Here is a 23,868-nt window from a genome sequence, read left to right as displayed (position 1 = left end):
GGATCCATTCACTTGTAAGTGACACACACACTTCTTAGTAAAACTATCTTTTTTTCAGATTTGATTTTTCGGATTCTGATCATCAACGATCTATTGGGGTATACATAAGATCATTGCCTCATTGTGATAAAGTTCGTCTATGACAAACCAAGAGAACACTAGAAATTCGGTATGATGAGCTTTTTGCAGAAATAGCAAAAGCTTCGATACAATCAGATAAGCAAAAATTCCATTTTTTGATTTTTAAAGAGACTTACAAGAAATAAACACAATAAAAGTATTTCTGTGTATTTCTGCTAATACTTTAGTGTTCTAATAGGCTAATTGAAGTGTCACAAAGATCCCCAGTATTTTGAAATGGATCGCAAGTATAAACAACCATCTTAACAGCGTGTCGGTTTTACCCCAACAGCGCGCATTTTTTTATAAAAGCAATTAAAAATATTGAGTTTCTCAAACTCGTCTTCAATGCACCTAGTTGATCATAAGAAAGGCCGATAATAATAGGTGCTGAAAAATGTGGTGATATGAAAAGCTTTTGTTCGGATAAAACCTTAAAATCTACCAACGAAATTTAACATCCAGACGAGTATGAACGCTGCTGTCGTATGTTTTGTTTATTTTTATGACATTCGGCGCACTAACGTAAATCAAATTTTTCTTCAAATGCTCTAAATAAACGTACTAATAATAATGTATCATTATGAAATGAATAAAAATTTGATTTCTAGGAAAAGTTGTGGGGTGTCGGTTTTACCCACAGTGTCGGTTTTTCCCACAATTCCCCTATATGTTTTTCCCGGTTTTTGTAATGAAGATTTTTTTATCCGACTCTTGCAAAGGAGAGTCCCAGTTCGATTTTTATTGAATTATATATTTGAACTTTATATCCGGTTTTTATACTCTAATATATTTGAAGCGGGTTTTTCGAAGCAAGTTCTGTCCTTGCAACTTTTATTTTCCGTCGCTCATTTGTGAATAACATCCGACCGAAAGAGAGGGAAAATATATGCGTACTGCGTACTCTATTCTTGCCAAGTTGAAAGCATCATACGCTCTCGTTTTTAGAAAGTGTTAAATAACCAGTACCAAATATAAACTCAAGATTACTAGGTGCCATACAAACCGTTGGAAAATTATGGATTATGGAACTCAATAATAGTGTGCCTTTGCTATCCCCTCGTCAATAGGTGTCGATTGCGCCGGCAAAATGCCATGGATACACATCAAACAACGTTGCAAAAAACGTTAATGTAAACATTTTGCCAAAATCATCACGTATTTCGTTCGATTTTAATTAAAACTTGTTATACATTTATAGGCAATTCTTAATTCTGGAACAAGAGAAAACTAAAACAAAAGCAGATTGATTGCAATCGGAGAGAGGATTTTCCTCAAAATTTATTTTGCCCCCGTCGTGAAACATAGCAGTAAATACAGTAATTGTTAACACGTGGAATGGAATCTGTTCCTTTTCCTTCTAGCACAAAAATTTCAACGAAGCAAGCTTCGCTTTTTCATCTTTCTTTTCCCAGTTTCTCGCTCACCATTCACGCACACACACAGTCACACAATTCCGTTCGTATTCATACACTAAGGCAAAATGCATAGCGAAATTCATAAGATTCATCTTATGATGACTAGAAAAGTAACAAAACTATGTTTTCATAAGATTAATATGAAAAACATACGACTTGTATGATTATCTTAACATTTTACAAGTTATTGCATATGCCAGTCGTTCGAGTTCCATACGAGCATCTTATGATTCTTATAAGCATAAGAGAAATGTATAATATTTTCTTATGATAATTCAAAGTTGCATTATGTAAAATGAAATCATAGCAAACCGATTTGACCAAATAAATACCGTTTCATAAGATAATCTTATGATTTACATACGTGCTACGTGTGGCTAAAAATTATACGATATTCCTATGAAATTCGCTGTATTTTTTGCCTGAGTGTATCAGCACAACATCATCAACCAATTTCTCGACCTATCTTTATCTCATCTCCCTTTCCTTCCAAATGGCTAGCGTGCGGTCGGTGCCGGTACCGGCAATCGCTAGCACAACCGAGCGCCGGCTGGTCGAGTGCTTCGGCCGACCGACGAGAAAGCATACTTACCTGGCATAGGGGTTACCGTGATCAAAAAGGCGGTTCCCCCAGGGTGAGGCCCTTCCATTGCACTACGGCTGGGTTGACCCCTGCGATTATCCCTCATGTGGATAACTCGTATGCGCAATTTTTGGTAGCCGGGACGTGCGTACGCGCACATCCCGATTCTTTAATTTGAAAAAAAAAAATGTAGAATGAGCCTATGTTTGCCTTGTTTCTATTATCATCCTGCCTATTAAAAGCCGTTGCTTAGGGCAGCGTCTGCTATCTTTGTTTAACGCATTGGCTCAAACAGTAGAGCGAAAATTTGGGCATACGATATGAGATTTCGTTGCACTCAAACACAAGCATTTAATCCTTTTCTGGTCATTTGTTGTATTTTATTAGTTCTGAAGATCGAAGCAAAGTTACTGATGCCTGTACGTGTGACATATATTATGACGCCAGATCTCAGTTAATACGTTCCCTTCGATCCCAAGGCAAATCCCTGACAGTTGTACTGGCAAACCGTCATTCATCTGTAGCCTAATTATCCACCACTTCTTAAAAACGATCCATTCAAATATCTAAGTTAAGGCTATCTCGCTGCTTGTCTCTGTGTAATCGATGGTTTCAATCTATTTCCAACCACGAAAGAGAACGGTTACGATACGAAGTGTGCTACCTATTTGTGGCCGAGGGAGCGCGAAGCGAACGACAAAAACAGTTGCTTTTGTCTACATAGTCCGAAGAACAAAGGATTCCATGACTTTTGGAGTATTTTCCTTTCGGACATCGCCTTTACTCAGTTCCATCATGTCAGGCATGCAGTGCTAATTCAGTTCAACACATTATTTAAGATTCATTTTGCATAACAACTTAAAACACGCGTAAACCTGCACAATGATCGACATTTTTCGGAACACCGCTCAATCGAATGGTAATTGGCTCCATAAGTTCTAAACAAAATGTAAACATTTTCGGTCGCTTCTGCTTTACTCGCAACAATTTTTAAGCTTGTATGTATTGATGTATGCATGAAATTTCGGTAATGGATACAATACATTAAATAAAAGTTGCCCGTGTCATCTTGATATTCTAACCTGCTTGCCAAAGTGAACTTGACATGAGATTTAGATTTGTTGTCAGCGTTTTTGCTCGGGGGAATCCGAGTCGCTACTTAACAAATGTATGATGGTTCAATGAGAAATTGGCTTGACTGCATTCAAATAGGATTAATCATATTGGATTGAATTCCAATTGTAACGGTGATGAATGAATCGCGATCATTAGCTAGAAGGCTATGAAGAGAACGGAGAAATTTATTAACTGACCGGTGGGATTGCTCTCACACACATACACACTCGGGGTATGTTTCTACTTGTTACCACCTACGGCTGGAAACGGGTGAAAATTGTCATCGATAGCGCACAACGTAGCCCGTTGGCCGGTATAGGCGGTACAGCGCAGAAAGGCACATATTCATGGTATTTACTGCATATGTAAATACACAGTTTTTGGATAGTTCGGTCATATTCGATATTCGTTTGTTGGATTTTGCTCCGGGCTACGCTATTTGATCGTTATCGCTGAAAGAATATTTATTGCAGTTTGTGAGAAATGAGAAACAGCCATTGAGGGGCAGTCTCACCATATTCACAGATTTTTCTGTAACGTCACAGATTTTTTTTACAATTTTTGATCACAGATTCTTTTTCACAGAAGACAGATTTTTAGCATTAAAATTACGCAGATTTGCACAGATTTTTGGAAATATTGTGATTTTTCAGATTTTTTGAAATTTTAGCACCGATTTTTGTTTGGTTGCTTTCTAGCGCACAAAATAAAGTTGAAGACCCTTACAACTCAGAGTTACCAAAGACCAGCGTCATCGTAATATCGTTGCATAAACAAAAAATGACTGACGCATTTAAGCAAACATTGTACTTGTTGAACGGAACGCTAAAAAACAAGGATTACTTGGATCGGGTTTGCCAGAACAAAGGTTGTGTGTCCTTTTCCAACAATTTGTGAGAATGCGACTCACTTTTTCAATTGACTTTTCGGCTCACAACTTGTGCATTTTTTTCTAAGCAACATAATAAAAAAATTGTTTGCCAAATGTAGTATTTCGTCGCTGTTGTGCTATCTTATGACAAACGCCATTTTGGGGTAAACTGAGTTAGATATGCGACATTACTTGTCTGAAACATCTCTACAAAGTGGCGTTTTCAAAATTTTGAAATTCTACATGGCTACGTAGATATAGCGAGAAACACGATGAGAAATTATGAGTTTTTTGCTTCAAATCACTGTGTCTAGGGATTTTCTCAAGTTATATTGAAGTTTTAGATGTTTTTTTTGTGTAAAAATGTCAGAGGAACACAATGGCATAAAAATTTTCAAAAGAAAAATACACGAGTTGTGAGAAAAACACAATTTAAGTTTTAAACTGGAAATATAGCATATTTGGCAACACTGTAACCAAAAATAACTATTTTTCTAGATTCCCTGACTCATTTCCTTTAAAATGCATCTCCCCAATTGTTTATAGACCAAATGAAACCAAATATATGAATAAAAATTAAAAATTGATGATTTTTTTCTATGGAAAATTTTCCATGCACGATCATGACACGTCATACAAATTTTGTTATCATTACACGTCTATGACACGTGTGAGTGCGACTTTTGTTTACATTCATAATAAAAACTCGCAACATAGTCAACCGATCTTCGTAATATTTGAGAGGTTGATAGAGAATAGATAGAAGCATCAATTGTCTTCTTTGGATTGTGTATACCATTCATAAGTTTTAAGATATTCAATCTCAAACTTTAAAAACTGTTTTTCTCGAAATGTGCAAAATGACGCTTGTCATAAGATAGCACAACAGCGACGATTTGTGATTGAGGAAGGTAAAAATTCGAATCAAGAGGACAACCATTGAATTCATGAACGCTCAAAATTATAACATAATATTTCAGAAACCTCTCAAAAATATCGTAGTAAATCATTGAGGCGAATTTCGATAGATTTAGAAAAATCGATTATGAGCGTTTAAAAGCTAGTCCAGCGCGTTGAACAAATCTAGCAGTTGGAGCTCTAACCAATCTTTATATGAGTACAATGAAGAAGTGGCTAATATTAAGCTAGTCAACTAATTAACCCATGATTTTACACCGTATAGGGCTGCAGCTTATAGCTTAGAGGATCTCGGTCCGTCCCGCGAGACAAAATTTGCAAAATCGGACGAATTAGCAACAGTCTGCCAAGTAAATACCGAATCGAAAACTAAACTAATGAAAGTCATAATCATCTCAGAATCCAATTTCCCAACTGCTAGTTTCCGGATACATGCAAAAAGTATCAGTAACGAATTTGGTATACATATACAGTGAAGACCCATTTTTATCAGCCCCTTGGTGAATTTTAGGCTGATACCCTCATAGCCTTTCCTGATTGTTTAGCTTAAATTTCTCTTATATGGGTCTCACAATGCAAAATAAAAAAATTGCATATTTCGGATCTCCAGGATAAGAAAAATATGCTCAAGAAAGGATTTATTCGAATTCAACTTGATTCGTCTGCTAGAGCCCATCAAACTACCAACTATCAATTTTCATATGAGGCTGATAAAATAGGGGGCTGATAGAATCGGGTCTTCGCAACAAACTTAAACGAGGGTAAAGATAGGCCATTTAATATCATTGATATATGCGAGATTTAACTAAATACCACTTGGCCGTGTACGAAGAAGTATCTTGTCTTGTCCCGTCCGAGAAATTCGTCAATTATAGTGATCACTTGGATATCAATTCAAACTTACGCACTAAACGGAATGACGACAGAACCACCTTTGGTGGTAACAACTCAATTACCTTTGGATGTGTCTTTTACTCAACTTTAACGCTTGAGATGGAAGTTTGTTTTCTGTGCCGAAATTGATGTTGCTTCTCAGTTTTGCACGACCCAGGGAGAACTTGGCCTCAATCCCACTGCTCTGTCATCGATGTTACGTGATATTCGTTATGGAATATTGTTTGTATGGGATCCGTTCATAAACAATGTCTCGCAGAAAAAAAAGGTTTTATTAATTCCGCTTCACTATTAGTATTAATTTTTTAGTTTTTCTCTCGGTAAATAATGGTTTTTCCTGTTAATACTGTTAATACGCAGCATCATTTATGAACGGCCCTTGGTATTATCTTTAAAGCAAACAATCATCAATAGGATTGACAGGATTTTTGTGCGTTTTTAGCACCTTGTGTCACATCTTTAAGTTTGTTATACATACTAAGAATACCAAATCATGTGATGTGATGGGCGGAAGATTAGAGGAGCAACCCACCAATTAGAGATGAACTGATGATATTGAAACTCAATAGATATCCCAAGGAATGTAGATGTTGCATCAAACCAACCAAAAGCAGAGAAACCTGGCAGCGCAGGAGACAAATACATTAACAGGGTCCAACATATGTAGGGGTTAAAATTAGGTTGGTTACCCTCTAAGGGGATGTTAGTAGTTTTAATGCGTCTGATCACATCTCTAACTTTTGTCAGTTTGCTTGTCGAAGTGAATTTGACATGAGACATTCAAATGCTTTTTAATGGGACAATTGACCTGCGTTAAGCCAAAGCGAACTGAGCGCCATAATTTTTTCCTGGCATTTTTATTGAAAAAAAAAAAAATTCGATTATTTACCATTATTATAGAAAGTTAAAGGGTACTTATTTGTTATCGATTACTATTTGAGTGCTCAGAAATAAATTGATGTAGGTGTTTATGATTCTACATTAGCTGCGATAGCGATTTTTAGGAAGGTACCTCCAAATGGCGCTTGGTCCTCTTTGGCTTAACACAGGCCAATTATCCAGCAAGCGGAGGTCCCACTAGACAGAGGTCCGGTTAACAAGTGTCCAACCGACGAATCACGACTGCATTTGCAAATTTTCATGGTGCCCTTACACCATCAATATATTTATCAATGTTTAGTTTGTTGTCAAGATTTTTGCTCGTGGGGAGTTCGAGTCAATACTTAACAAATATATGATGGTTCAATGAGAAATTTGATTGACCGTATGCATTAGGATTGATCATATTGGATTGAATTCCAATTGCAACGGTCATGAATGAATCGCGATCATCAGCAGAAGGCTGCGAAGAGAACGGAGAAATTTAGTAACTGACCGGTGGGATCGCTCACACACATACACACTCGGAGTATGTTGCTACTTGTTACCGCCTACAGCTGGAAACGGGTGAAAATTTTCATCGATAGCGCACAACGTAGCCCGTTGGCCGGTATTGGCTTAGGCAGCGCAGAAAGGCACTTTTCATGGTATTTACAATACAAGTAAATACACAGTTTTTGGATAGTTCGGTCATATTCGATATTCGTTTGTTCGATTTTGCTCCGGGCTACGCTATTCGGTCGTTACCGCTGTAAGAATATTCATTACAATTTGTGTAGTTATTCAAGACAATTCTTTATTGGATAAAATGAGAAACGTGCCAGCAGTCAAAAATCAAAATATTTTAACACTTATTTACACTGTTTCATCACCAACGGTAACTTTCGAGTACACAAAATAAAGTTGAAGGCCCTTTCAACTCACGGTTATTAAAGACTAGCGTCATCGCAATATCGTTGCATAAACCAAAAAATTGCTCCCCACATTTAGTTTTATTCATTTGAGGAAACATTCTACTTGTTAAACGGAACTTTGAAAAACAAGGATTACTTGGATCGGGTTTGCCATAGAACGAAGATTGTGTGTCCTTTTCAAACCAATTTCTGAGAATTTCCTCTTTGACTTTTCAGCCCACATTTTGTTTCTAAGCAACATAATAAAGAAGTTGTGTAAAAAATCGAATCGAGAGGACTTCTTTTTATACAACCATTGAATTAACGTATATAGTTTTCACATAATATTTTTCAAGAATATCGTAGTAAAGCAGTGAGACAAATTTCGGTAAATGAAAGAAAATCGATCCTGCGCGTTTAAAGGTTAAGCCGGATTGAGCTCTAATATATATTAAAATGAGTAGAATGAAAAGGCGGCTAGTAATAGCCCATTCAACTAATTAATTCTAGAGTACATACTAGTTTGCTCAAAATGGACCTTCATAATACAGAATTACCTGTTTCGATCTTTGCCTCGATACCCTCATTTACTAGTACTACAAAATGCTAGAATTAACACAACTTTTTCTGCTTGTTCCTTTACAGCCTGGCCGAGTAGCAACATTAATTGAAGACAATAATGTGAGTAATAATACAAACATATTTAACTTACAATTCAATAATGACATAGCTTTTAGTTTTCAACCGAACGCCGGCCGGTCTAATAATATACATCTATGTGTGGATTCTGCACGTAAATTCTTAAAATAACATCTCACTAAAATTAACCACCACCTTGAATCGGAGTTCACATGCTTCAAATTTTTCCCGTCTGTCGGTACCCATCCATCCATCCCATTACAATTAGTCATCGCTAGAACTAAAACACCACCATGCTGCGTATATTAGCAGCACAGCACCGATCACCCCGCCGGGGTCTAGCGGTTCTTTCTAGCTCAATTCTCGTGGTCACATACGAGTTTCTCTGATAACTCTCTTACGCACTTTCTCTCTCTCTCATTGAGGAGAAAACAGCACACCATGGGTAAAGTCCCCAGGCCGAGGACAGAAAGTGTCAGAATATCTAAACTTTAAGGGGGCAACTCCTTTGGATTCCTATTGCGTGGGCACTGTCGGGATCGTCTTCTCGCGGACGATGTACGAAGGTTCACTGCAAAAATGCCAGATTGGTATAGTAATATGTGAGGTTATGGGACGTTAGGGAGGGGGGAGGTTAACACCATCCCCTCTTCTCTCGCGTCTCACAAGCACAATGGGGCTTACTGAGAGAGAACTGCGTTCGGACCCTTTTTTTGCTGAAAAGACACTGGTAGCAAAATGCAATTTCTATTTTTTTTATTTTTGTGTTAGTTTTTAAAATGCTGAGTGAGTGATGATATCTAAAACTCAGTTCTTGAGCTAATACTCGTAACTGTTAGTGCTCAAATGAAAGGTAATAATCTAGGGTGACCATACGTCCTGGTTTCTCAGGACATGTCCTGGTTTTGCATTGTCTGTCCTGGTGTCCTAGGAAGTCGAGGAAAATGCTTGATTTGTCCTGGTTTTTCTCCTGTAAGCCTAATATATTTCTATCTATTCAGTCTTCGATTTTCACTATGCTCTAGATCGCAGTAACGACTGACCGCAACCATAACTGCAACGTATACTCATCCTCAAAAAAGAAAAATAGCACCTAATCAGTCGCTCTGCTTGTCAACAGTGCAGTGAATCAAACGAATGTTTCTACCTAAAGTCCGCTGTCTATATGTACCGTGCCAGTACTATAAACAAGCAAAGCAATCGAATAATAAATTTCGTCCAAAGCCAGTGTGAACAATAAAGCACCGTTACTTTCATCGATACGATATCGATCATTCATTTCAAGATGTTTGAAACTCAACAGCAAATTTGCAAATGCAGTTTAGACTAACGGAAGTCGTCGTTATACAAGCTCACTACACTCATTACTGACAACATTTAAAATTTTGGCTATAACGGAAAGCTACGCAATGGAAGACAACATGCAATACGCCGTTGAGCATGATGATGTTAGGACCAAGATACCCATTTATATTGACAATGATAAGATTGATATGCGTCTGCACGATGAACACCTGGGTACTATTAATAAATTTATTACAACCATCATGTCGGAATACGTAACGGTGGAATCCTTTAAGTTTGAAACCTGGAGAAAATTTAGGTATTTCCAACGGTTTTTGTTTCGTGAGAATGCGAGTGACCTATTCCTTCATATCTGAACTTTCAATTCAAAGCAAAACGCGTGACCAAATCTCAAATCCCGCTGTGCAAGTAGGAAGGACAGACTCCTGCGTGTCCTACGTTGTTATACAAGAAGACACACTACGAGAAACCATGTACACAAACCTCTAACGAAGCAATATAAACTGCAAGCATACCCATCACACAGCCCCTCATCAACATCAACTAAATCACAAACCACCGGAGTTGCAGCTCAGGCACCAACGAATACTGGAACAACAGAACGTACGCACAGCATGGACGATCATTGTGATGTGCCTACTACTTCCCAAACAACTGCCAGCACCACCGATATTAAAGTAAATAACAAAGAACACAGATACGCGATCGTGACCCGTAGGCCCCACAAGCAACTCAAACCAGGTAATCGTGAAAGCCCATACAACATTAACAGCGAGAATAGCGTGAACGAAAAAGAGGGAAACGAACCAAACATTTCTTTCATCGCGACGTGCATGAATTGAATTTTGTTTTCTTTCAAATTCACGCAGGGATGTCAATTTTTTCAAGCTCGGGCTCAAACTGATATTATTTACACCAAGCTATCCGCCAGTTTTCATATAATCGATTAAACGGAGATATTTGTGGTAACAACGGTAGGTTTTGCAGCTCTCAAGTCGAGAGATAATGGCTGTCAATGGAGATTGCCAGGCATAGCGCAGGGACTTGGGATCACTGATGTTTCTGATTTACGTCCATGTCGTGTTTTTAGTACTGGAAACTCCTCGCCGGTACTGCATAGACTATCTCAGCATTAAACGTTTGTTTATGGTGGTGTAGCAAGAACTGCCACTGTGGAATTCCGATGAAAGATTTTCTGGCAGAGCTCTTCCTCCCAGACTCCCATAACTTTTTTACTGTGCAAGCTCTGCCTGCCAGACCCCATAACTTTTTAACTGCCACATGCGGAAAAGGTAATGTCGATTGAGAGGTAACGGGGGGAATCAGTACCCTTTCGACTGTCCTGGTTTTTTACTCGTCTGATATGGTCACCCTAAATAATCACATTTATTAGCCTTGTTTTTTTGTAGGCCAATATTGCCTAAACCAAAAGTTACAGCTGTCTGAAAACGTCGCTGTTTGCATGGGCATACAGCGGTCCATCTTTCAAATCTTCAATTTTTCTTAATTTCAAGATTCTTAAAATTTTAAATTCTTCGATTATAAAATTTAAGGGCCCAGATTCTTGATTTTTAATGTTTCAAATTCTTATATTCTGGAATTTTGAATTCCTAAATTTTATAATACTGGGATTCTTGAGTTTGTTTTCTTTTTTAATTTCATAAATATTTTTAGTTATAGATTAGCTTTATTTTTTTAATTTTTCAATTTTTTGTTTCTTGACACAGTAATGGCCCGTTTTTATCAGCCCCTTGGCGAATTTTAGCTGATAAAACAGATATAAACATTGATAAAATCTGGACATATATTTTTCTGTCTTTTTAAAAAACCGAAGCTCTTAAAATATTCTTCTTTGTTCCTTAGATATAGCCTCGCAACCTTGTCTCATTATTCACTTCAAGTTCCCCTTAAGGGGATCTGACAGAGCAAAATTAAAAAAAAAATATTTTTATTTTTGCATTTTTCGAATCTCTAAGATAAGAAATATATGCCCAGAAGAGGATTTATACGAATTCAACTTCGTTCGTCTGCTAGAGCCCATCAAACTACCAACCATCAATTTTCATATAAAGCTGACAAAATCAGGGGTAGATAAGATCGGGGGCTGATAAAATCGGGTCTCCATTGTATTTTTATTTTTATATTAAACTTTCAAATTTTTAAAATTTCTTGTTTTTGCATTTTAAAATTTTTAAGTTTAGCTCGATTTCTCAACGTTTAAATTTTGTTAAGTCTCAGTTTTTGTTGTTTCAATGGTCTTTTTTCCTAATCTTTTAAATTTTTTACTTTATTAATTTCGTAAATTTTAAAATTTTTTGTCTCAATTTTTTTTAATTTTCAGGTTTAAATTTTTTTTATTTCTTAAATATTTATTTTCCTATTTTTTACTTTTAAAATCTCTAGATTATTTTTTTAATCGTTTATTTTTCTAGTTCCTCGAATTTTCAATTTCTTTTGATTTTTTTATTTCTTCGATTTTGAAATTTTTTCGTTCTTAGATTTTTAAATTTTCAGTTCTAAATTTGTAGATCCTTGAATTTTTAAATCCTTAGTTTTTTAAATTCTTAAATCTTAAAATTCTTAAATTTCTGAACATTAAATTTTTAAAATGTTAAGATCTTGATTTTTTTTAATTTTTAGGTTTTTAAATACCTAAATTTTAAAATTCCGAAATTGTTAATCCGTTTGAATTTTTTAATTTTGCTATTAATAACTTTATTTTTTTAAATTTTTGAATCCGTTACTTTTAAAATTTTCAATATTTTTTCTGTATTAAATTTTAAATTTTTTTGAGATTTTAATTTTTTAATTTCAAGTTTCCATTTTTTGGATTTTTTAATTTTAATCTTTTAATTCTATAATTTTTTAGTTTTTTAATTTAATTTTTACATTGCTGAATTTTTTAATCTTCTAATATTTTAATGTTTTAAAATTCTACTTTGTGGTTATTTTAATTTATAATTTTTCAAATTCATTAATTTTAAATATAGAAAACACAAAAAATCAACAATTAAGGTATTTTTTTTATCCCTTTATGGGCAGCTAGGGCCGAGGGTGGTGGCTAGCGGGTTTCATACATCCTTGACCTGACGGACAAAGCTATGGTGCCTTGAACACAGGCAACGCAGATCCAAGGCCATCATTGAAATGATAAGTTCTGCGTTTGAGATGTACTTCCCCCGGTTGCCAGACGAATACCTGTAATTATTACTTGTTGCTTTGTATGTATGAATCTAATGTTCAGTCCTGGGTGGTGTATGCGTGGAAGGTGTGGTTTTTAGCGTTCGAGTCCAGGAGTGTATATCTGTCTGAGTTAGCGTGGGCGTTTACTAATTGTGTAATAGTGTGATCGCTAAAGGCTCGAGCATATGAATGCCAGCGTGTCTCCAACTTTGCGTGCATAAATCCGGTTTTAGATCCGTGTTGCCATTCGCACATTCACGTATATTCTCGAACGAACGCGCGCGGACCGTGAATCTAACAATTAATTTTCAGTGTTTGGTAGAGAAACGTGTTGTCTAGTGAATATGAGCATCTTTCCCGATCGGTCCAACTGAAGGCATGAATCTAGGCTGATCGAGAGTAGAGAATTCCGAACGTAGCCGGTCTATGATCGCGCGAGTGGTGGGTGATTGCTTGAGACCGCGGTTGTAAAGTTATAGGTGCTGAAAAGTTCACTTAAGTAAAGGGGTGTTGGCGAAATTGCGAGCGTAGGTGTATGTGGATGATTGAAATTGTAATGTAAGTTCGCGTTTTTGACCAGGTTTGTGTTATCGCGAAAGTAAGGGGCGTTTGCACGTTTTGGATGTGAATGTATATGGGAGAATATGCAATTGACTGTGCTAGTGAATATCAGTATGAACCCAACTCAAGATACAGTAATAAAAGGAAAAATAACATGCCGAATGTTTCTTTTTTTAGGTCAATAACCGTGCATTGAAGAATGCTCAAAAACTCTGAACTAGGCCCCGTCGAGTCCAGTCTGTCCGTCTCGTCCTGTCGTGTCTGGGGTTTCCAGGTTACATGCATTCACCAGATGAGACTAGCTTATGTCAGCTTACTTGTGCACTGGTTTCGTAGAATCGAGGCGATCATCGAAATGATAGATCCTACGAGTGAATGCACTTGGCCCAGTCACCTGTCAAGCATTTGTGTATTTGTGTGTGTTGAGATATGTGTAGAGCCTGTAAATAATATTTTAATACGAATATTTTATACTTCAAAACAAGAAATGTGTAATATACTACTTGCAGTTTGTTGATCGTTCCTACTTATCTGATACCATCGAGTATGAGAATACATATCCATTGTTCTAAAACCTGGCGACGTCCGATGGCAGAGAAGAATCATTGTTGGCAGCAATGTTGCTCTTCTTGGATGTATGAGCTCAAAAAGGTCATCACAAGAAAATAACGCATGAGACCGAAAATAAATAAAAAAAAATAAAATAAAGAGAAGAGTTAGTATTGTTATTGAGTATTAATAATATGCCGATTTTTTCGAGAGTTGTCCTACTGGAACTGTAGAGCTAATTGATTTAATTAAGGCATGGACCTAGACTTCTGGAATCGGGGATAGAGACTTCCGGACGCGAACGATTCATGAATGCGCGAGTGCGGGGGACTGTAGGTTCACGCTTGAGACTGCGTTTGAGTGATTACAAGTGCCGAGACGTTCATATTATCACCGGGATGTTATAATGTCTGGAAGAGCGCGAGTATGGTTTGCGTCGATGGTCGCGAAGGGCTCAAGCATTTTGATATTTTTTTTGTCGCGTGTATGTGACTTTGCATTCGATTTTTATGTAGTTTCGCGGGAACACGGGCATTTGGAGGTTCACTCTCGAGACCGGGATTGTTAATTTATAAGTGCTAAACCATTCACTTAGTCACGAGGGTGTTATACTTTTTACGAGATCGTGGGTGTAGTCGTGCGTGGATGATCGAGAAGGACTCGAGCGTTTGTATGTGGACGTATTTGTCGCGTGTGCTAGTATGTAACTTCGCGTGGACACATTATTTTTATAAGCGTGTGGCGCACATGGACGTCTTGTCTAGTTTTTATTTCTATTGGTCCAACTAAAGGCATCAATTTGGGCTGCTATGATCAAGGGCGGAGACTTCCGGACGTGACCGATTCATGATTGCGCGAGCTTAGGTTCTTAGGTTCCAACGTTCACCTAATCAATCGGGGTGTTTGAATATTGGCGAGATCGCGGGCATTCGTATTTGTGACCAGGTTTGTGTTATCGCGTAGACCACGTTTGTACGTTTGGAATGAGGTGCCTGCAGAGAGAATTGGGCCCTAAACCCACATTGTATATTATTTGACCATAGCAGTGGATAATAAAGGTCGCCAAGTTAAGTACTAAAATTGATCACAATGTAGCTTAACTAAAAAGAAAATAATCGTATCCCAAGTTTATGTGATATAATCACTGTAATACTGCTTTGGTGGAAAAGCCCCCGGACCACATCAAGGTACAGTATCATGCCGAGGGACAAAAAATCAACAATTAAGGTATTAAACCTTAATTGTTGAACATTTTTTGTTTTCCTCACGAAATATTTCGGCACCGTTTCTTTTTTAACGGGAGTAGAAAGGTCAATTGGTCGGTGTTCATTCAGACCGGATTAAGTCGCAAAACATCAAAAAAATGAGATAATATTAGCACTGGATAAAGAATATCGTCAGTTACATTCGACCATTGACAGATTTGAAATAAGTAACAATAAACAAGAATTATGGCAAAAATTAATTTCCAATCATAATGTAAAGGATGCTACGATTCGAACTTTAAACTCGTTTTTCTCGAAATCAATATTTTGTCGCTTAGTCCGGTCTGACTTAACACCGACCAATTCTCGACAAACATATGATTACGGCCTAAAAGCCAACTGTCAAAATCCACTTTGAATGGAAATTCCAGACAAACCGTTACTAGTCGAACACAGTTCACAACAGTTTATGATAGAGAAAATTTTTCTCTTTCGTTTACTACCAACATCTGTGATTAGCGTGTAACGGTTTGTCCGGAATTTCCATTCAAAATGGATTTTGACAGTTGGCTTTTAGGCCGCAATCATATGTTTGTCGAGAATTGACCTTTCTACTCCCGTTAAAAAAGAAACGGTGCCGAATTATTTCGTGAGGAAAACAAAAAAGATGGGTGGGTAATGTCTGCGACATAACCGGAGAGACGTAGAATACATAAGGAACACGTTCTTCAAATATGTTGATACTCATTAGGATTTTCGGACAAAAGGTGATTTGGGCGAGGAATATTTCAAATTATTCTTTACAAAAATGATGGTGGTCCTGAAAAGGACCGGTTTTGTTGGCGTTGTTGGCCTTGGTGAGGGAGATGGCTAACGATGAAATTAATTGTTAGCATGAGGAAGTCGCGTAGTACTGGCCAATGGAAGAACAGATAATAATTGATTCCTGAAAATCAATTTTTCTTTATTCATGTAAATTATACATACATATAAATATACATACAAATCTAACAGAAGATTCCTGATCATATTTCTGATTCATTAGTGCGAACATTGTGTAATTTGGTTAAGTACAATGAAAGTTACAAACTTTCCAAACTCGACCTTCTGTTCCTTCAGAAATATTGAAATGGGGTGTCTATATTAAACCGTTAGTCGTGGTCACAATAAAAAAAGATGGGTGGGTAATGTCTGTCACATAACCGGAGCGTCGTGATTTCAATTCGAGACGTTAATTTAAATCTAATAATATTCAACAGAATCACGTTTGAATGGGAAATTTTCAAATAATTCTCTATGGTAATAATGGTGGTTCTGAAAAGAACCTTTGGTATCGGCGTTGGTGTTGATGGTGATGCGCTGGATCGTTGGATATTTTTGGCATGATAGTTACGTGCCTGGCGAACTGTTTTGTAGCCTCGAACAAAACGACAAGACTGGCTTCTTCGGGTACCATTACGGCTGAACTTTATAAGCTTAGCTCGACTTTGAAATCCTGCACAATCTCACGAATCAGACACTGGTAGGGCCATTTTGTTTGCTACTAGCACGGAGCTGCACAAAAAAATCATTTAATGCAGTTAGTTCACGGGGGCTGCCAAAAAGCTTAAATAGAAGCATGCGACTTCAACGTTTCTCTTAAACACATGCAACAACACATTCGTTTTGGTAATACTGATAATAACAGTAGAAAGGAATGGAAAAGCAGTGGAAACGAGCGAGAGGATAATTTAAATTTTTGTTCCGTGTGCAAGCTACTTCTTTCCACCCAACGTATTATCAAATACAAATTTGTATTTGGTATTATGTTGCTTGTTGAAAATTTGCTACACACCTTAAAATGAAAGTTTCAGTTTAACTCTCACTAGAACACAATTGATTGGTCCTGAAAAGAACCGTTGCTTTTATTGTAATTTACGCCCACTCCCACAAACCGACCAAGTAGGCATCACTGGCTTCATTACGGCTGAGTTTTGTAAGCGTAACTCGACTTTGAAGTAATACACAACCTTACGAACCAGACGCTGGAATGTTAGCCAGCGGATTAGTTGCTCCGTTGCCCTTTAGTTGGGGCGAAATACTAGCATGGCAACAGTTCCTGATCGGTAGTTGGTTGCGATGGGCCACCAGTAGCTGGGCACTTTTGCGGACCGTCATCATCGCCAACTGCTTTCCTCCGGTGGACTGGCTGCTTACTAGTGCTTGAACGAATACGAATGATGAGAAAAACCGACCGACCAATATTCATATATGAAAACACGAGAAAGCACTACTATCGCTCTCCCGCTCGTTTTCGTGCCATTCCTGTGCCTTTCCTTTCCGTTCGGCTACCAATACTAGCATAACCAAAACGAATATTCTGTCTTTCCATCGCCTTCAATCTAGTGGCCAGTGCTAGCAAACTTGCATGTTCAGTTTTTCAATAACAACATTCCAACAATATTTTCAAAGAATGTTGCAGATTTGAAAAGAAGGAAGAAGATTTTCACAAATTTAAATTCTTTTGTTTTATTTGTTAGCGCTGATAAAGGCTATTTAGTTTGCTACTAGCAAGGAGCTGCACAAACAAATCGATTTATGCAGTTAATCAACGGAGGCTGCCAAAAAGTTCGAATAAAAGCATGCGACTAGTGTACTTTGTATGTTCTATATTTTATCAATACTAGAGAGGATCAATAAAATAATTCAAATTGTTATAGCGACATGCAATTGTGGCAACACTGGCCATGAGATGGTGGGGGAAAACGCACATTCGTTTTAGTTATGATGGTAGTAGCAGCAGAAAGGAATGGAAAAGCAGTGCACGAAAACGAGCGAGAGAGGATAATTTAAATTCTCTTTCTTTCTTTCCACACATCGTATTTCTTATATTGCTTTCTGAAAATTATTTGTTATACACCATAAAATGTAAATTTCAGTTTAACTCTTATTAGAACACAATTAATTGGTCCTGTAAAGAACCGTTTATTGTTTTATTGCGGGAGCATAATTCAGACGCACTTCCCGCGGACACGGTGAGCTAGAAAGCACTATTTTGCATTCTCGAACAAACCGACCAAGTAGGCATCGTTGGCTTCTCGGGGCATCATTGCGACTGAGCTTTGTAAGCGTAGCTCGACTTTGCAGTCCTGCACAATCTCACGACCCAGACGCTGGAACGATAGCCTACTCTGTTGCCCTTTAGTTGGGGCGAAATTCTTGCAGGGCGACAGTTCCTGATCGGGTTGCGATGAGTCACCAGTAGCTGGGGCACTTTTTCCGCCGTCGTCATCGCCAACTGCTTTTCTTCGGTGGACTGGCTGCTTGCTAGTGCTTGAACGAATACGAATGATGAGAAAAACCGACCGACAGATATTTATATAATCGCGCTAATATGCACTACTATCGCTTTCTCGCTCGTTCTCGTGCCGTGCATGAGCCTTTCCTTTCCGTCCGGCTTCTAATGGCCTAACCAAAGGAATATGCCGTCTTTCCCCCACCAAGTGCTCTCGTCAAGCAACCCAATGCGAATAACCATACGAACAAACATGTAGTGGACCTATATATAAACTTTTCATTATTTTATTGTTCGGTTGGTCTACCATAACGACGGCTCTGTGCGGGATGGGCTGAAAATTTTCACTTTTCCGAGTCGTTTTCGAAAGATTTTTCAAAACACATTTTTTTGTTATTAGTGCATGTTATACATACTTCAAATTTTAATACAGCATAGAGGAACATATTTGCAACAAATTGGCCTAAAAATCAAATCATTCTGTTAAGTATGATAAAAGTTATTAACGTTCAAAATCTGACGCGGCGCCGCAGCCGATATTTTGAAACGGGACCCCTATATTGAAACCTTAAATGTATTCTACATTAAAAATGCACTGCAAAAACCGGTTGAGGTTAGGCAAACAAACCAAACTCCTTGGGGTTGACTTTGCATCTGTGGTTGTAAATGAACTGTCAGAAATCTCAATAGTGGCGGGGTCGCCTGTTTTATTCAGACATTATTTTGTTTACACATTTGTAACTTTTGAAGCTAACATTTACAGAATCGGATGAATCATAGAAATTATATTCAACTCACTTGTTCGAGAGTACACTTTCTGAACTCCTGGTTTCCGTTGTATTTAGTTTACAAATTGAAACAATCACTGCAACAGTGAATTTGAACACTGAGCGAACATATTTCCAATAATGCAGACGTCAATAAATTTGGTTGGCTCCATCGAAAGCACAATGGGAAACGTATTCTCTGCGTTGACGTTGGCTACGAAAACCACAGCTTAGAGAAATGCTACCACGAACCCACACCGAATTCCACTTCCTTGGCCTAAAATGCAATTTTCTAACACTCAAAAGCAGACACAAATAAATATAACACAATTTTTCACATTCCGAAACTAGCGAAAAAAAAATTTCGTGTGCATAGAAAGCAAAGCACAAACTGAGAATGAATTTGACTGACGAGCGAGCAGCTTATTGATCGCACACCGGCACACCGACTGAATGGGAAGGGAAGACACAATCCGTCGTTTGTTGTGTGCGTGCGTGGCGGTTCCGGCGAAAAGAGAATGGAGAGGAGAGTGAGTTGAATGAATTTCGGAAAGCATTTGTTCGAATGAACACAGCACTGTTAGGCCTGTAAGCATCTAGCGTGATAATATACACAGTGATGGTGATTGATGAAAATATTGTTGATCTAAAATGATGCATATCAACGTTGAATGTTGTATACTGAACCAATTGTCCTTGCCTATCAGGCCATCCTATTTGTAGTAGGCGATCAAATCCAAATACATAACGCACCAAATAGAACTTTTCATTCATCAATAAATGCTGTACTACGTGTTGTCAGAGGCAACTCAGCATTGAGTGAAGATCGGGCCAATATGAATACTTTCTCATCGCAATCGATAACTTTCGATACTTGATGAATGAATCAAATAGCATTCGTTGCAATTTTTTTGGGCATGAAAATGAGGATGTTTTGGCATCAATAGTACTATCCGAGGCTCTAGTACCATAAAGGCCCGTAACTATAGGTTTCAAATGCCCTTCTTATGCATTAGAGCACCAAAACTGTCTCAATCACTTCGATTGAATTCGAAGAATATTATGCATCTCGTGCCTCACTTCTGAATGAATAAGAATCGAACATATTGAAGCATACTCAGATTAAAAAATGATCACGCGGAATGAATGAATGGAGGGAATGCAAACAAGCGAACTTGGTTACGCATTTCATCGATACTGATTTGTTTACAATTTGAAAATAGGTTACCATGGAAGGTTTCCGTCCGTATACATATTCGTGCATCGAAACCATGGATTACTATCAGTTTTGATTTGGTGATGAGTGTTAATTTTGATGAAAATTGGCTTCACTGAATATACAAAATATCACGATTGACAATTCTTTTATTGTTAAAACAAATTTGTCACATTTCGGACCTTTCCACAATAATTTAGATAAAACGTTACAAAGAAACCTTTTCAAACACGTAACATGCATAATCCCAAATCAGACAAACTAAAAAACATAAAAAATATTACAATTGTATATTTAACAGCAATTTTGTCACATTGGTCCACCGTTTCCTCTTGGCTATCGTTCAAATATGAAACGTTTTCGGTGATGTTTTTTTTTAACAGTGGATTCTGTTTAATTGCAAACAATTAGAGATAGACTAATGATGTTGAAACTTAATGGACAACCCAAGGAATGTACTTGTTGCATCAAACGAAACAAATGCAGAGAAACCTGGCAGTACAGGAGGCAAATACATTAGCAGAGTCCAAAATATGTAGAAGTCCAAATCAGGTAGGTTACGTTTCAGACGAGACTTCTTTTTCGTTCTCGTGAATTTCCCCAAAAGTGTTGAATCAAGGATAATGCTTTTTTTTTAAACACAGAGATTTCAAAGTCGCTAGTACCTACAGGGCAACTGGTGGACCGAAAAGGGAGAAAATGGTGAGAGGCGGGCAGGTAGGTGACCTGCTGATTAAGATGCTTTATGTGTTTCGCAATGGAAAATCACAAGTTATAACTAGTAGGAAAAATTGACTAATTCTTCAACGAAAGAAAAAAAATCAGCCAGCAATTTTAGACAATTACAGGGACATTACTGATAGTTTAACGGTTGGAGGAGGCCCCGGTGATATTTTTCTATTACTCATTATGTAATTTGTCATTCGATAATCGGGCTAAGCGTTCTAGTACAGGGTAGACGAGCCTTTATTCATCTCATTAGTCATGATGTCACACTACCCTAGTAACAATTGAGGTTTTATGGTAGTTTTTAGCCATTGCACAGTGGTCCAGGAAGCGAAATTAGCGGGAAACAATTGTTAACGCATTCATCTTTAGGTTTAGAGATTTGGTGTCTTAGAAACATTTATTGTGCGTGACAAACAGCATCTTTTGGCTGAAACGGTTTTAGGGTGGCCCTTAAAATGTCAAAGTTATAGACATTATTTCAAATTGTAGTTCAAAGAGAATGATACTTTCTTCTGCAATATTCTAGAACAATTAATTCTGAGCAACTTTGTTGAAGATACTAACTTTGTATCTCAAACCGTTTTCATTTTATAGTGCGTTCCATATCATAACTTAGGGTGTCTCTCAAAAAAGCAGTTTTCTCCGTACAGTTTTTTAATATGATTTTTCTCACAAAAGTACCTTTCAGTGTACTTTTAGAGGATGATTAGAGGCAACTTTTGCTGAAGAAAGAAAAATTTTATCTTGTTTGGTTCAAAAGTTATACTTAATTTTCACTTAAAAATACGCCCTTTTCAAATGTCGATATCTCAAAAGGGGGCAAACGAAAATTGATAATTTTGATTGCATTTGAAAGGCTGTACTTTTGCCTACAATATATTGAAAAATTGGAGAACGCTTTTTTGTCTTTCTCAAATAAATCAAATTTAAGTAAAAGCATTTTGCGTATAATCCTACAGGGCTCATATTAAAAAAAATATTTGTCTTACGCGGATTCTGTGAATTCTTGTCAAGACTTTTCAAGGATCACATACATTTGCAGGCTTTTCATATTGAAAATAGGGTGATGACCCTATTTTGGGCTCATTCGTTAGGGTGGCACACTCTATCATTAATTTCTAGACCTATGTACAATCGTTGAAATGCATATAAATTATGATCAATGCGTTAGGGTCAATATATTTGCTTCATTCCTGAAAACCAGTATATTAAATAACTTGTATACGAGTGCAATAGAAACTATAATCGCTTTCCCCTTACTTCCACCCTACCATACCACCAACAAACATAATGGAGCTATCGAAAATGCAAATATACACTGAAGTCTTTTAGGCGGTTTTTTATGCGCGCATCCCCTACATAAAGAAGCCTAAGTGTACAGTATGTAAAATAATTAAAGACACCCTCGTTATTTTCTATTTAATCCCATTACCACTACTGGACTGTCACACTTTATTACGACGAGTAACTTATTTAGTTTTTTATTTGTTGGCTGTGAAACGGTATATCAAAATTTTTAAAAGAATGCTCATCGTACAATACAACAAACCTTTCCTATGACCAAAACTACTGAAACGATAAAGGGGTGTCTTTAATTTTTTTACATACTGTATATAGGAATTGTTTCATTCGCGCAATTCTCTGTTTTCATCTTCGTCGATGAAGCTTTGATCATACCCATTAATTTTTGTAGTAGAAGATTAGTTTGATGATTTAAAAACCACAATAAGCGCGTCTTTTAAAGATTACTGCTAGTGTGTGTAATACTGGAAATCGTTACATCTTAGCTGCAACGAGTCGAACTCTCATCAGTTCCCCATTTGATAATCGAAATCATGCTTAGTTTCTGGGTTTCAGTATTGCACTTGATGCACTCAATTAAGCTCTTTGCAGAGTGGTCTACCATACCTACGACAGTCGTTTTAAAGTACTTGAATGATTCTCTTATTTCATTTAAAAATATTAAAAACTATGTTGAATAATTTGATGCATTTACATAACAGAAGGATATCAGATTTTTTTTACTTCAACAATACTGTTATATGAAGGTCAATTTTGTTTTTTGGTTTGAGGTTAGTAGATTGCAGATCTTGATACTGCTACCTGCTGAAACCGTTCCCGCAAATGAACCAAATCGCTTGTAAATTTGTGTAGATTTTGGGAAATCTTGGCAATAATTGAAAGTAAATTATAGGTCAAGTCATTGGTGATTGGTGGTCTTTACCCTATCTGCATTATGAAAAACCTCCAAATGTATGTGATCCTTGAAAAGTCTTTATAAGAATTCACAAAATCAGCGTAAAACAAATATTTTTTAATATGAGCGCTGTAGGATTATACGCAAAAATGCTTTTACTTAAATTTGATTTATTTGAGAAAGACAAAAAAGCGTTCTCCAATTTTTCAATATATTGTAGGCAAAAGTACAGCCTTTCAAATGCAATCAAAATTATCAATTTTCGTTTGCCCCCTTTTGAGATATCGACATTTGAAAAGGGCGTATTTTTAAGTGAAAATTAAGTATAACTTTTGAACCCAACAAGATAAAATTTTTCTTTCTTCAGCAAAAGTTGCCTCTAATCATCCTCTAAAAGTACACTGAAAGGTACTTTTGTGAGAAAAATCATATTAAAAAACTGTACGGAGAAAACTACTTTTTTGAGAGACACCCTAAGTTATGATATGGAACTCACTATAAAATGAAAACGGTTTGAGATACAAAGTTAGTATATTCAACAAAGTTGCTCA

General features: G+C 37.1%; 1 protein-coding gene and 1 non-coding gene across 3 annotated transcripts in view; both read left to right on the top strand.

Moving 5' to 3' along the window:
- Positions 1–23,868, top strand: part of LOC131695496 (glutathione-specific gamma-glutamylcyclotransferase 1-like) — a 46,544-nt gene that overhangs the window by 14,321 nt on the left and 8,355 nt on the right. For both annotated transcript variants that reach the window (XM_058984035.1, XM_058984036.1), the window contains exon 3: positions 8,338–8,373. In XM_058984035.1, coding sequence (XP_058840018.1) covers positions 8,338–8,373 — 36 coding nt within the window. The remainder of the gene's footprint in view (positions 1–8,337; positions 8,374–23,868) is intronic.
- On the top strand, positions 2,123–2,286 carry LOC131695508 (U1 spliceosomal RNA). Its single transcript, XR_009306650.1, has one exon. It is a non-coding gene; the product is annotated as a U1 spliceosomal RNA (small nuclear RNA).

Source organism: Topomyia yanbarensis, unplaced genomic scaffold (assembly GCF_030247195.1).
Source record: "Topomyia yanbarensis strain Yona2022 unplaced genomic scaffold, ASM3024719v1 HiC_scaffold_4, whole genome shotgun sequence".
NCBI lineage: Eukaryota > Metazoa > Arthropoda > Insecta > Diptera > Culicidae > Topomyia > Topomyia yanbarensis.
Note: the sequence above shows the minus strand (reverse complement) of the source record. Positions and strands in the feature narration are given on the sequence as shown.